At 48.1% G+C, this 12,695-nt stretch overlaps 3 protein-coding genes across 3 annotated transcripts in view; 1 reads left to right on the forward strand and 2 right to left on the reverse strand.

Annotated features, from left to right (window-relative positions):
- Positions 1 to 87: 87 nt before the first annotated feature.
- Positions 88 to 2,681, reverse strand: LOC310816835 (histone H3.3A). Its single transcript, XM_083687148.1, has 4 exons — positions 2,563 to 2,681; positions 1,427 to 1,560; positions 1,113 to 1,266; positions 88 to 933 (listed from the first exon to the last, which is right to left on the reverse strand). Exons 2-4 carry the CDS (start codon positions 1,552 to 1,554, stop codon positions 805 to 807), a joined length of 411 nt encoding a protein of 136 aa, XP_083543274.1. The 5' UTR covers positions 1,555 to 1,560; positions 2,563 to 2,681; the 3' UTR covers positions 88 to 804.
- Positions 2,682 to 3,587: 906 nt separating this feature from the next.
- unk (unk zinc finger) lies at positions 3,588 to 10,603 on the forward strand. Its single transcript, XM_083687137.1, has 15 exons — positions 3,588 to 3,768; positions 4,322 to 4,531; positions 5,734 to 5,910; positions 6,021 to 6,151; positions 6,351 to 6,486; positions 6,722 to 6,839; positions 6,965 to 7,049; positions 7,178 to 7,473; positions 7,615 to 7,680; positions 7,840 to 8,023; positions 8,130 to 8,231; positions 8,378 to 8,563; positions 8,707 to 8,888; positions 9,092 to 9,352; positions 9,442 to 10,603. Exons 1-15 carry the CDS (start codon positions 3,617 to 3,619, stop codon positions 9,592 to 9,594), a joined length of 2,439 nt encoding a protein of 812 aa, XP_083543263.1. The 5' UTR covers positions 3,588 to 3,616; the 3' UTR covers positions 9,595 to 10,603.
- A 431-nt stretch (positions 10,604 to 11,034) lies between these two features.
- The window catches only part of unc13d (unc-13 homolog D (C. elegans)), a 12,877-nt gene continuing 11,216 nt past the window's right edge, over positions 11,035 to 12,695 (reverse strand). Inside the window, exons 30-33 of the mRNA XM_083687135.1 lie at positions 12,391 to 12,511; positions 11,999 to 12,122; positions 11,558 to 11,775; positions 11,035 to 11,419 (exon numbers count right to left, since the gene is read on the reverse strand). Coding sequence (XP_083543261.1) covers positions 11,304 to 11,419; positions 11,558 to 11,775; positions 11,999 to 12,122; positions 12,391 to 12,511 — 579 coding nt within the window. The 3' untranslated portion in view covers positions 11,035 to 11,303. The remainder of the gene's footprint in view (positions 11,420 to 11,557; positions 11,776 to 11,998; positions 12,123 to 12,390; positions 12,512 to 12,695) is intronic.

Consider the following 12,695-nt stretch of genomic DNA (forward strand, 5'->3'; position numbering starts at 1 on the left):
ATAAACATGGGTTAAAAACCATTTGTTCGTACCAGTCCTTGAGGATGCAATAAACCGCTCATTGACAAACAAAAAACATTGACACAATTACTCGTAAAGACATTTAATAGAAAGACTACAATGTGACAACACTTTCATAAATAGTATTAAATGTAGCTGCCAAGGTTTCTTATGTTGGAAAAATAACATGTAAAAAGCAGTCCAGAAAATATACAGGGGGTCCATCATGCTCCTGGTTGTTCGTGTGTCCAGACTTAACACACCAACAATACCCTGACAGTGACACTACAATGGAGTGACCAGTTGTGCAAGACATGCTGGTGGCAGACTGCTGAGAGAGTGGAAATGAATGAAGGACCCTAGACCCCCCTGGAAGCTGATAGAAGAATTCAGCCATTTTGAAATTACACACCCACCATTACCACAAGCAAAAGCTCCAACCTCATCTGGAGCCTACACTACCCACAAGGACTCAAAATGCTTTTAAAACATGTGAAGAGGACAATTCCTGGCTTTGACAATAGGCTTGAGGACAATCAATATGGTGGTGAACACGTCCTAGTACCATGTATTCTCAACTCCTCTATTCACATGCAACAAGCCACATTTGCAATTGAAGCCAAGCAGATATCCCTACATAGTTCTGCTGCACACCTCAAACACCCAGATCTGAATTTCAGGTTTGTGGAATGACTGAAATACATTACAAAAAATCAAGAAGGAAACTTAAAAAAAAATACCCAAGAAATGTCCACAAAATGGTTAAGTATGATAAATAGGGTTATTTTGTCTGGACCGAGCCATTTAGGCCCTCTCTCCCCTTATCCTACGAGCCAGCTGGATGTCTTTGGGCATGATGGTGACACGCTTGGCGTGGATGGCGCACAGGTTGGTGTCCTCAAACAGACCCACCAGGTACGCCTCGCTGGCCTCCTGTTGGACAAAGAGGGAGAAACAAGCGTCAATTCTCCAGTTCACACAGTCAAGCATTTGTTGGATCAGTGAATGAGACCAAAACTGCACAGACAACTCGTAACCTTATACTTAAGCTCGCTCCAACGGTTAGCCTTACAATCATGATGTACTGTAGATGCGTCGTGTCAGTGCCTTACCTGAAGAGCTCCAATGGCAGCACTCTGGAAACGCAGGTCAGTCTTGAAGTCCTGGGCGATTTCTCTCACCAGACGCTGGAAGGGAAGCTTGCGGATCAGCAGCTCAGTGGACTTCTGGTAACGACGGATCTCTCTCAGAGCCACAGTTCCTGGCCTGAGTGAGGAAGCATAACAAACAATCTTGAGTTCACTACTCTGGGAAGTTATATACACAACAAAATCAAGTGAAAGGAGCCATCAAGATTTTACTGGCATTTTTGGAGAGAGGCAACATCATGACAAATGTCTAAAGCCAGTGAAACATCTTAGATTACCTGTAACGATGGGGCTTCTTCACGCCTCCAGTGGAGGGCGCGCTCTTCCTGGCAGCCTTTGTGGCGAGCTGCTTCCTTGGCGCTTTTCCTCCAGTGGACTTACGGGCGGTCTGCTTAGTACGAGCCATTTCTCACTGATAAGAGAACAGAAAATTGATCATTAACAACGCGTTCCAATAAGTGATTCAAATAAATCGACCCACTCAAGGCAGAACATACTCTCCACTCTGGTTGTTTGGAATGGCGGCTGATTAGAAATGCTAATCAAGCATACATCACGAGACGGTGACTTAATAATTGTCTGTTAATGTATACACATCAATCACTGTTGTTTTAGTGTAACACGAATCTTTAACTTCAATGATTACATGCCAGGTTCGCGTAATACGCGGAGTGTTGATTTTCTGTACGCACCCCTCCCCCAACCTTTAGCGTAAGGGACCGCTGGGAGGCGTCTGGTGTGTTCCAGCGCGCTCGATTATGAACAGGCTCCCACACCCCGCCTTCCATCAGCTCGCCTCGGCCCAGCACCCTAGCATTACGTAAATTGCACTGCTGCAGTCTTTGTTCGTTCGAGCGGGCACGAACGCCATTTCAAATCATATAAATAAACAATGTTGACACCGATTGGGTATGATCAAAAATTTCTGCCAAATTCCAAGTTTATTCAGACGGTAACGGTAATTCAGTCTGGGTGAAAACGTTCCGCAGTTCGACTGCGGGGGCGGCTAAATACGGACAAATAAACCAAAAGAGCAGATAACGACTGACCGAGCTAGCGAGCTAACCTGGCTAACTGACGTTAGCCATTCGGCCATGTTCATACACGCTGCCTCGCAAGTCGTGTTAAAACGGACCTAACCTACCTAACGTCCCACATACCACACGTTTAGTGTCTGTAGAAACCCAACTACTCAAGTAGAGTCAAATTGCCATAGCAGGAATTCTACTTCGCCTATTACTAGATAGCCAACTTGTGGGCCGGCGATCGTTCGCCATCTCGGGAGCTCCGCTTGGAATTCTATTGTTCTATATTTAGCCGTTAGTAACAGTAACATGTCTGGCACCCAACGACTATTTCAAACAGGTATGAATGGAAGCAAAAAAAAACACCATGTAAAGACAAATACATTTACCTATTCGTTACTGCTGGATTATTCCAAAACTTTGACAGGTGGACTGGCCGATAATGATCCTCTTCGACAAGACACGAAACAATATTTATGAGAGAAGGGGGTAGTGAGTGAAGATTTATACTTTCCAATGACGTCAACTAGCCGACTTCTTAAGCCGGATGGTGATTGGACTCCAAAAAATGAATCTCATTCGATGATTGGTTAGAATATACTCCAAATGCTCTCGCATTGGTTATTGAAAGGAATTATCACATTGGTCATGTTTTGTGATTAATAGCCAATCATATCCTCAGAATACCAAAGCGATAGAATCCCATGTGGCTGGAACAAATATAAACATTGTTTCCAAATGACACAAATATGGATATGAAATTGGTTAAAACATGAAACATGTCGAGACATGTCTTTTGCGACTATTTGGCATCCTCCTGAACCTGCACTGCAATTACCAATGACTGAACTGTTTATGTGTGTGTTCATGATGGCATAGCAGACATACCATTTTTGTTATGGCTGTTGTAGCAATCACAGCATTTAGCTATTGTATAATATTATGCATAAAGTCACCTACTTGTGCATTGAGTTAGTCTTAAAATACAAAATACAAATCTATTATGGTGATATGTTGTTAATGTGGACACTGCTGCTGTCGTATCTGCTCTGACAATAGGTTCTTTCAGGACAGGACATGAACAGACGGTCTCTGATATAATAAGCTCCCATCACAGGGGGATAATATTATAATAAAATGTATACGAATATTCCAAATACAGTGTGGTTGTAGTGGAATCATTTTTTTGTTGTTCCTTTAGTGTGCAGAGGATAAACATTTAAATATCGGTTAAAGGGACTAGCCACATCGTGAACATTTTTTAATTATTTTGGAGGCCGATGTCAAGCCTGCCACAATGAAACTACATGGCCCATAGTTCCACTCACCGGCCTGACATTTCCACTTCCTCGTATCAAGCGCAAGCGCACAATACTCAAGAATGCGGACTTCGACGCACACTGTACACAGGACGTTGTTTGAAAATATTTGAACGGGGAAAATATGTCTAAAACACACACACAACCTCCGGGGTCCTCGGGGACTGCGACCACCACTGGACCATCCTCCTCCTCATCTTCATCCTCGCCTGCAGGAGGCTCGACATCTCCCGCTAACGTCCTGCACGTACAGCCTGAGAAACCTCAACATTATACGTACGTAGACGACCATACACACAACCTCACGTGCATTGACGCACATACCATAACACAACTTTGGATAGGAGAATTGGGTCAATTAGTCAGGTCGTATTTGTTTCAAAATCTACTTTCTCAGCTATCTCGTGGTTCTAACAGTGTGTACCTGTCCAAGTTTTGGCAATTCTAGTTGTGGAGGCCTACTCGGAACTAACCATTAAATGAGCGGTGTTTTGGAACTCTGGCACAGGAGTGGATTGCCAAACTAGCTGTCAAATGTGTTCTTTCTTGTTATTTATATGAACAATATGATCACTGGAAATTAACCATGGCACTGTAAGACACTTATGGTTAATGGCTCAATCAAAAGTTTGTGTGTATGTGTGTGTGTGGGGGGGGGGAGAGACAGAAAGAAGATTTGAGCATACTATTGTTATTGTTATCTTGCACAATCATATTTTGGTGTGAGTGCTGATGCTGAAAGCAAAAACACGTTTTCACAGTCAATTTTCTCTTCCCTAACTCTTTCACGTTGTCTCTCTTTTCTCTGCCCCCCCCCCCCCCCCCTCAGATACCTGAAGGAGTTTAGGACGGAGCAGTGCCCTCTGTTTGTGCAGCATAAGTGTACCCAGCACCGGCCCTTTGCCTGTTTCCACTGGCACTTCCTCAACCAGCGCCGCCGCAGGCCCATTCGTAGAAGAGACGGAACCTTTAACTACAGCCCAGACGTCTACTGTACCAAATATGAGGAGGGGTCCGGCGCCTGTCCGGATGGAGACGAGTGAGTAGCAGGCAGGGAGGGGGGGGAGGGAGATTTGAATTCGGTGATTTTATTGCCATTTCTTCTCCAGCACCTAAGGAACATGGTGCAGATTATGACAACACCGGTCTCAAAGCCAGCCATGTGAACTTCTAATAGAATCCAATGAAACTAAATGTAAATCGTCACTTTTGGCGAGCATCAATGAGTGTTCGGTGCCTATTCTTCTTATATGGATCGGTCTGTTCCGTGTATTTATGAGGCTGTAATTAGGCTACTTAACAAGGTTAGAGGATGCGCCCACTAACAGCTTTCTATCACCTAGTTATATAGCTCTAAGTGCTGGCTATTCACTTCTGGCATTAGCAGATGAAAACACTCCAGCCCATCCACTTCTCCTGGCCGTCACTCAGACAGATCAGGGGGAGTGCTGACCGATTAGCACTCCTCCACCAACAATCAGGCCAGTTAGCACTCAAAGAGAATGTTGATGGTGAAGAACGATCCATTGACACCCCTGACACGTCTTATTCTCTGACGAAGACCGATGGCTTTTGGCCAAGATCAAGAGATGCAATAGGGAGGGGACATAACATGTGAACCCTTTAGGTCCCAGTAAGATACATCACGTATCAGTATTGATGCTTCTAACAATACAGTATTAGGGTGATGTTTTTTTCCAGCAACGGATGTCAAATCCAACTGTATTTGATATATATCAGCTATGCGTATTGTTACAGAACAGCTCAGTTCCTTGTACTCATTCTTGCCTGTGTGTCTGTGGCTCTGGGTAGAACCTCCCCGTAGGTACAGATAGAGAGGATCAGTTTGTCCTACCTAGGGGGACAGTGACAAAAACTGACCTTGAATCTATTTAAAGGCTTAATATAACCCTACTCTGTGTGTCTGCCTGTGTGTCTGCCTGTCTGTCTGCCTGTGTGTCTGTCTGTCTGCCTGTCTGCCTGTCTGCCTGTCTGCCTGTGTGTGTGTGGGTGGGTGGGTGGGTGTGTGTGTGTGTGTGTGTGTGTGTGTGTGTGTGTGTGTGTGTGTGTGTGTGTGTGTGTGTGTGTGTGTGTGTGTGTGTGTGTGTGTGTGTGCGCGCGCGCGCGCGTGTGTGTGTGTGCGTGCGTGTATGTGCGTACGTACGTGTGTGTGTGTGTGTCTGTCTGTGCGTACGTACGTGTGTCTGTCTGTGCGTGTGTGTGTGTGTGTGTGTCTCTCAGATGTCCGTTTCTACACCGGACGGCGGGGGACACAGAGCGACGCTACCACCTGCGCTACTATAAGACCGGCTCGTGTATCCATGAGACGGACGGGAAGGGCCACTGCAGCAAGAACGGCTCCCACTGCGCCTTCGCCCACGGGTCACATGACCTGCGCTGCCCTGTCTATGACATCAGGTACATGGGCACACACCGCTCTGGACTCAAGTAGTACACCTAGGTCGATTTACAATGGGGCTGTGACACCTCCGTAAGTGAGATAAACACTCTTGTGTGTTCCTTTACAGGGAGGTGCAAGTGATGGAGTCACAGGGGGGTCCGGGGGCTGCAGAGGGGGGAGGTGGGGAGGGGCAGTCAGGGCTAGCAGCCAGTACCGCCCTCATCGAGAAGATCCTGAGTGAGGAGCCACGTTGGCAAGGTAATCTATGCCGCGTGCACACACACACACACACACACACAGCGAGAGTTAAATGTGGTTAAGCCATTCTTGTACAGGGTATGTCATTAGCATAAGAATACTAGTAAACAATCTCGTAAATTATCATAGTATATAAATACACCAACATATGTTCAATCAAGTAACCTCTCTCTCTCTCCCTCCCTCCCTCCCCCTCTAGATAACACATATGTGCTGTCACACTATAAGACGGAGCTGTGTAAAAAACCGCCACGTCTCTGTCGCCAAGGTTACGCCTGTCCGTACTATCACAACAGCAAAGACAGGAGGCGCAGTCCACACAAACACAAATACAGGTACACCGCAACCACACACACACCTCTCTCATGTTGTCTTGACTTCCGCTGTGGAAGGCCATGTCATCTTGTCGTTTTGTGTTTCAATAACTGTGTGTGTGTGTGTGTGTGTGTGTGTGTGTGTGTGTGTGTGTGTGTGTGTGTGTGTGTGTGTGTGTGTGTGTGTGTGTGTGTGTGTGTGTGTGTGTGTGTGTGTGTGTGTGTGTGTGTGTGTGTGTTGTTCCGTCACCCCCAGAGCGTTGCCCTGTCCAGCCGTGAAGCACAGTGAGGAGTGGGGGGACCCCAGCAAGTGTGAAGGAGCGGAGGGGTGCCAGTACTGCCACACACGCACAGAGCAGCAGTTCCACCCTGAGGTAGGCACACACACACACACACAACTTGTTTGTTTTCTAATGGATTACATGTCCAAGAGATGGAGATGGAGCCTTAGGTTGGTAGCGAGTGAGAAAGTGATTTGCTGTTTGGTGTTTGTCCACAGATCTATAAATCCAGCAAGTGTAACGACATGCACCAGTGTGGCAGCTGCCCTCGAGGCCCCTTCTGCGCCTTTGCACACCTCGACAGTAAGTTGTGAACTGTGTTATGCGTTACGTATTGCGTGACCCCTCCCATTTAAGTTCTCGAAATGTCCGCTAAGTAGTTTCTCACAAGTATACTTCTGCTTTCCCTGTCTCGTCTCTTTCTCCTCCAGAGCCCCCTGTTACCGAAGAGCCATTGTTCCCCACCCCCAGCTCCCCTCCTCCCCCTGCACCCCCAGACCCCCACCCTGCCCAGGAGGGCCCCTCCAGCCCTGGGGGCTTCAGCTCGGGGCCAGGGTCTATGGGGAGTCCCTTCTCCCCCTCTGGAGGGGTGTGTGTGGCGGAGCAGGGTCTCCTGGGGAGGGTGCTGTCTCTGTGTGAGGATGTGTGTGGAGGAGGGGAGCCTGTGTCCCCCTGGGCTGGAGAGGGGGGCTACGGCAGAGCCCCCGGGTTCGAGAGGGAAGACCAGGTGAGAGGACTGACACAAGTCTTCCTTTTGAATGAACAGATACGACGTGAATCCAGGAACACAGTCTGTTATTTTACTGTATCTCACCAGTAAAGTGGTTCTATGGTGATTGATCCTCTTCTCTTTGTGTTTTGCCAACAGGCGAAACAGAAGAGTTTTGCGATGGAGCAACGCAGCAGAGAAATGGCCACAGTTCATAGCAAACAGGTCGGTCACCTGTTACATTGTTGAAATCAGTCAGATCTTAAACGACCACATTGTATTGTGTTGTATTTTATTTTAAATCTGCACCAAAGTTATTTTCACTGGGATCAGCCAAACAAGTTTTCTTGTGGCCCACCAACTGAGCTGTTCCCTCCTCTCTAGGACCTGTTGGTGTTCCTCCCAGTGGGCAGTCCTCTCAGCCTGTCCTCCAGTGTACCCTCCAGCCTGGCAGCCACGCCACCCAGCCCTGCCCCTCCCGGACCCCCAGGCCCTGGCCTCTCCTCGGGCATGAATGCCAACGCCCTGCCCTTCTACCCCACCAGCGACACTGTGGAGTCTGTCGTGGGTGAGTCAGACGCCTGATGCCTAATCAAGCCCTAGCCCCAACGCACACTGATGTGGAAGGATTAAACAGATTATTGTTGTTGTTGTTATTGTTGTTGTTGTTGTAGAGTCTGCCCTGGATGATCTGGACCTGAATGACTTTGGCATGTCAGCCCTAGAGAGGAGTCTGGAGAGCAGCTCAGCTCGGTCCAGTGTGGGCGTCATGCTGGGTATGAGAAACACACACACACACACACACACACACACATACACACCACTGCCCAACCCGCACAATCAAACACATACACCACTGCCCAACACGCACAATCAAACACACTGTGTGTAATGTTGAGTGTAATGTCCTCTTGTCTTGCAGGAGGTAACCAGCTCCAGAGTTCTGCTCCTGTCAACATCCCGGGGTCCCTTAGCAACTCTGCCCCGTTCAGCTCCCCTTCGCCCTCTCCCCCAATCAGAGCCCACACTTCCCCCTTCTTCTCCACCCACTTGTCACAGCATAACCAGTCAGAAAGCAGCTTCTTGGGGCCATCGCATAGCTCTCTAGGTTTGTGGAACTTTTCGTGGCGTTCCTTAATGACACGATTGAAATGGGATTTAGATGTCATTCATTAGACAATATGGGATGGTATTGTCTTGTCATGTTCCAGTATGGTGAGTGATCATGTTCACGCTCCTCCCTTACTGTAGGTCTAAATGGGATGAGCAGTAGCATCTGGGAGCACTTCCCCTCTGGGCAGGGGTCCCCTGGTACGCCCCCCGCCCTGCTACCCTCTGGGCCCAGCATGGAGACGGCCAGACTCAAACAGGAGCTGGACGACGCTAACAGGACGCTGAAGCACTGGGACCACAGCTGGAGACACACTGCACAGGTGTGTGTCTGTGTGTCTATGTGTCTGTGTCTGTGTCTGTGTCTGTGTGTGTGTGTGTGTGTGTGTGTGTGTGTGTGTGTGTGTGTGTGTGTGTGTGTGCGTGTGTGCGCGCGTGTGTGCGCGTGTGTGTGTACCTACGTATTCCAAAAATACAACGATGAGAAGGGCAAAAGCATTTCCCTCCCTCCCCCTCTCTCCTCCAGTCGTGGGCCGTGTTGAAGGCGGATGCGGAGGAGTCTCGTGCCCTGGCTGGCCGGTTGGCCATGGAAGCAGAGAGAGCCAGGCAGGCGGAGGAGGAGGCGCAGCGACAGGCCTCCCTCCTGCAGGAGGCGCTCGAGAGCCTGAGGAGTGGGGAAAACCCTCACCTTTCCCTGCATCAACTACGGCTTCTACACAGACTGCCCTTAGAGTCGGTCCTTAGTCTGCAAGCACAGCTGTGTGCGTGCCTACATACTGTGGAACAGGTAATATACAGATACACACACACACACACACACACTTTCAAGGAAGATTGTCCTACTCACTATCTCTCTCTCTCTCTGTCTCTCTGCAGGTGGTGTATAGGAAGCAGAGGCAGTGCTGTGTGTCGTGCGGGGAGCAGGGTTCCGTGTCTCTGCCCTGTGGCCATGGGTTACAGTGTGAGAGCTGTTCCGCATCCACAGAGTGCCCCCTCTGCTCAGAACAGACCCTAGACCAGTTATCCTGACCTAACCACAGCCCAGCCTCCCCCTTAACACTGACCCGAAACCAGTGCACCTGATTCCTCCGTCACTGACCCCCAGAACGAGAGAGTCTGGACCTGTCCCCCTGACCAACCTGCCTGCTGCCCAAGCTTCCCTATGCACTCAGGTGGACCAGATATGCTGACCACCTAGACCTCTAACCCTAACGCTGAGCCTAGACCAGGTATTCTGACTTTATGTTGACCAACCGAGTGGCCTGTCATTGACCCAAGGCCCTCCTTGACCAAGCCTAGCCACGCCACGCCACGCCACCATCTGGCCTCCAGTGTCACTGGTTTCAGACCAGTTATCAGGATGCTAAAGACATAGCCTGGATGCTAGGCTTCACTGTAACCCTGGCTCGATATCAGCCAGCCAGTAAAACCCACCGTTCTTAACCTCTGACCCTAGACCCGTGATCCTGACCCAAAGATCAGCCCAGAGACCAGCCCTTTACCCTTTACTAGTCACTGGTATTCAGATCAGCTGTTATAACTAATAAATGATTTGGGATCAGCGCTCCACACCACAGACAGAATCTTAATCAGTGTGAGTGAGACCACATATCTGACTCAGAGTCAGTTTGTGAAGAGCCTCAAGTACCAATAACACAGCTCAGCCTCACCCAGTCAGCTACCCCATGATGCTACAGCCAAAGGAGGCCATTATACCACAATGCTGGGAGTAGATGTTTTTTAGGTTTTACTATTCTTATTTTCATTTTCTACTTTTCATATAGAGTTGTCATGGTTTTCTAGAGAAGCACAGGCAAAGTCAGTGATTATTGGTCGCTAACGTGCAGGGTTGTGGTCAATACGATTTCAATTCAGTCCATTTAAGAAATGGTTTTATTTGAAAATGGGGTGATGTGAAAGTCATCTCAATTTGAGTTAATTGATAAATCATTGGAAATAAATGCCCTATTTATAATCATTGAATTGCAATATGAATTAACTTCCTGAATTGAAATTCAACCGACACCAACCCTGCTAACATGATATACAGCGATAGGAAAAACGTGTGTGTCCTACAGATGGTTCTGTATGTGACTCTCTCAGGTTTGCTTTCTGTAATATTCTCGTTTGTTAACTGGAAGATGGAAGCATGTTAACACAATCAAGACAAATAGCAACTGTGTAGTCTTTGAAATAACGTATATTTTTTCATTTAGTACAAGGCTTTTCATGTTAACCGCCAGATTGTTTTTGTCAAACAACCAGCCTTTTTTCTACTTACAAAAATCAATGTATCACGTTTTTTGGCATAATTTACATTTGTAGTCATTTTGATATTTCACACTGTGTCTGAACAGGAGTCAAATATACATAGTTCTGTGATGTCATACTTTACACATGCACTGACAACACCAGGTATCAGGAACCATACACAGGTTGGAGTAAAGTGTGTATGTGTGAGTGAGTGTGTGTGTGTGTGTGTGTCTTTGTCTCGTGGGTGGGTGGGGATGGGGGTGGGGGGGTGTGTGTGTGTCTGATTGTGTGTGGGTTGTAACAGATTAAGGAGAGAGTTCACAATCACTGTGATGGTCACCCGTAGGTCCACTTGGAGCACAGTCTACACCACACACCCTACTGCATCCAGCAACAGTGTTTCATTTTGTGTTTTTTTGGTATAGAACAGTAAAACAAATGTATATTTTTGGACGAAGAAGCCGTGTGTGTGTCTTTATTAGAGATTATTGCTGTCGTTTTTCTTCCTGGGACTGTTTCTCTCTCTGTCTGCGCTTCTTCACAAAGGCTTGAGCCTCCTTCTCTCCTTTCCTTGACTCCAACAACTTGAGGATGCTGTCATCTGGAAAACACACATTTTAGTCAAGCATGACCAGTCTTAGTTAACCAGGCTTAATCTGGGTCTGGGAAACTAGCTCTCATAGTCCCCCTGATTTGTTCAGAGAAAAAGGGGCCCTAAAGAATTGTAGTAACTATTTACCATTGGGTTTGGGGTGCATTAGCGGCAGGCGTATCTGTGAAGGGGAGGCGTCTGCCACGTTCACCTCTCCCTCCCTCCCTCCGCCACCAACCCCTGGCACAGCCTTCAGAGCCAGGAAGGCCTCGCCCTCAAAGTCGTCATACAACAGGGTGTCGTGGTCCAACACGGTCACCACCAGAGACGCTCCCGCCGCCTGGCACTGCTCCACCGACACCAGACTGAGAGATTGGGGGGTGGGGGGGGGGGGGGAGATATGGAGGGGCAATTAAGAGAGGATGAGAGAGAAGGTGAGGGATGTAATAAAGGGGAGAGAACATTACAAAGAAGGAGCTGGTTTACTCTGGAGAAACACTACCGAACCCCCTCATTAATACAGATAGACAGGCGGATAGACAGACAGACAGTGAAACACAAACACAAGCACCCATTTGAGTATCTTACAACTCAAAGGCCTCGTCGAAAAGGGGGTTGAGGTCACATTTCATGATCTGCGTGCTGCGAGGCTCCACCTCAGAGAACACGTGACGAGGCTCCAGGCACAGCTGCACAAAGGGGTCACTGGAACCTGGAGGAGAGGAGGAGCCACATTAATGGTGGGTCGTTAAAACTGATCAAATGAACTCACATACGATCGATTTAAAATGAAGACTGCATGTCGTTCGTGTAAAGTTACCTCCTCTGACCAAGGACCAAGGAGAGGAAACGACTTGAGACAGAGGAGGAGGGGGAGGAAGAGGAGGGGGAGAAGGAGGAGGAGGAGGAGGAGGAGAAACTGAGATGTGTGTGTGTGTGTGTGTGTGTGTTGGGTGGTATATAGGCTCTGAGTGTCTCACCATTGGAATCCATAGGCAGGAGGTTGGCAGCGTTCAGCACCTCTACTCTCAGTCTCTGGTCCGACCTCCTGTAGGACGCGATGAGAGTGACCGCACCGTACTTCTCACTGCTGTACACCTTCTGTTACACACACACACACACACACACACACACACACACACACACACAATCTCAGTTTCTCCTCCTCCTTCTCCCCCTCCTCCTCCTCCCCTCCTCCTCCTCTTCCTAAGTCGCTTTGGGTAAAAGCGTCAGCTAAATGGCATATATTATTATATTAAATGAACTCTATGTAACAATGCTTTTG

This window comes from Argentina silus (genome assembly GCF_951799395.1).
Source record: "Argentina silus genome assembly, chromosome: 16".
NCBI lineage: Eukaryota > Metazoa > Chordata > Actinopteri > Argentiniformes > Argentinidae > Argentina > Argentina silus.

What these genes read in the sequence shown, in the direction of transcription:
- LOC310816835 (XM_083687148.1), bottom strand. Translation starts at nt 1,554, where the DNA reads ATGGCTCGTACTAAGCAGACCGCCCGTAAGTCCACTGGAGGAAAAGCG. An exon ending in AAGAAGCCCCATCGTTACAG is followed by an intron (nt 1,267 to 1,426) that starts GTAATCTAAGAT and finishes TTCCTCACTCAG; the next exon opens with GCCAGGAACTGTGGCTCTGA. An exon ending in CTGCCATTGGAGCTCTTCAG is followed by an intron (nt 934 to 1,112) that starts GTAAGGCACTGA and finishes TTTGTCCAACAG; the next exon opens with GAGGCCAGCGAGGCGTACCT.
- unk (XM_083687137.1), top strand. Translation starts at nt 3,617, where the DNA reads ATGTCTAAAACACACACACAACCTCCGGGGTCCTCGGGGACTGCGACC. An exon ending in TGAGGAGCCACGTTGGCAAG is followed by an intron (nt 6,152 to 6,350) that starts GTAATCTATGCC and finishes CTCCCCCTCTAG; the next exon opens with ATAACACATATGTGCTGTCA. An exon ending in GCTGGAGACACACTGCACAG is followed by an intron (nt 8,889 to 9,091) that starts GTGTGTGTCTGT and finishes TCTCTCCTCCAG; the next exon opens with TCGTGGGCCGTGTTGAAGGC.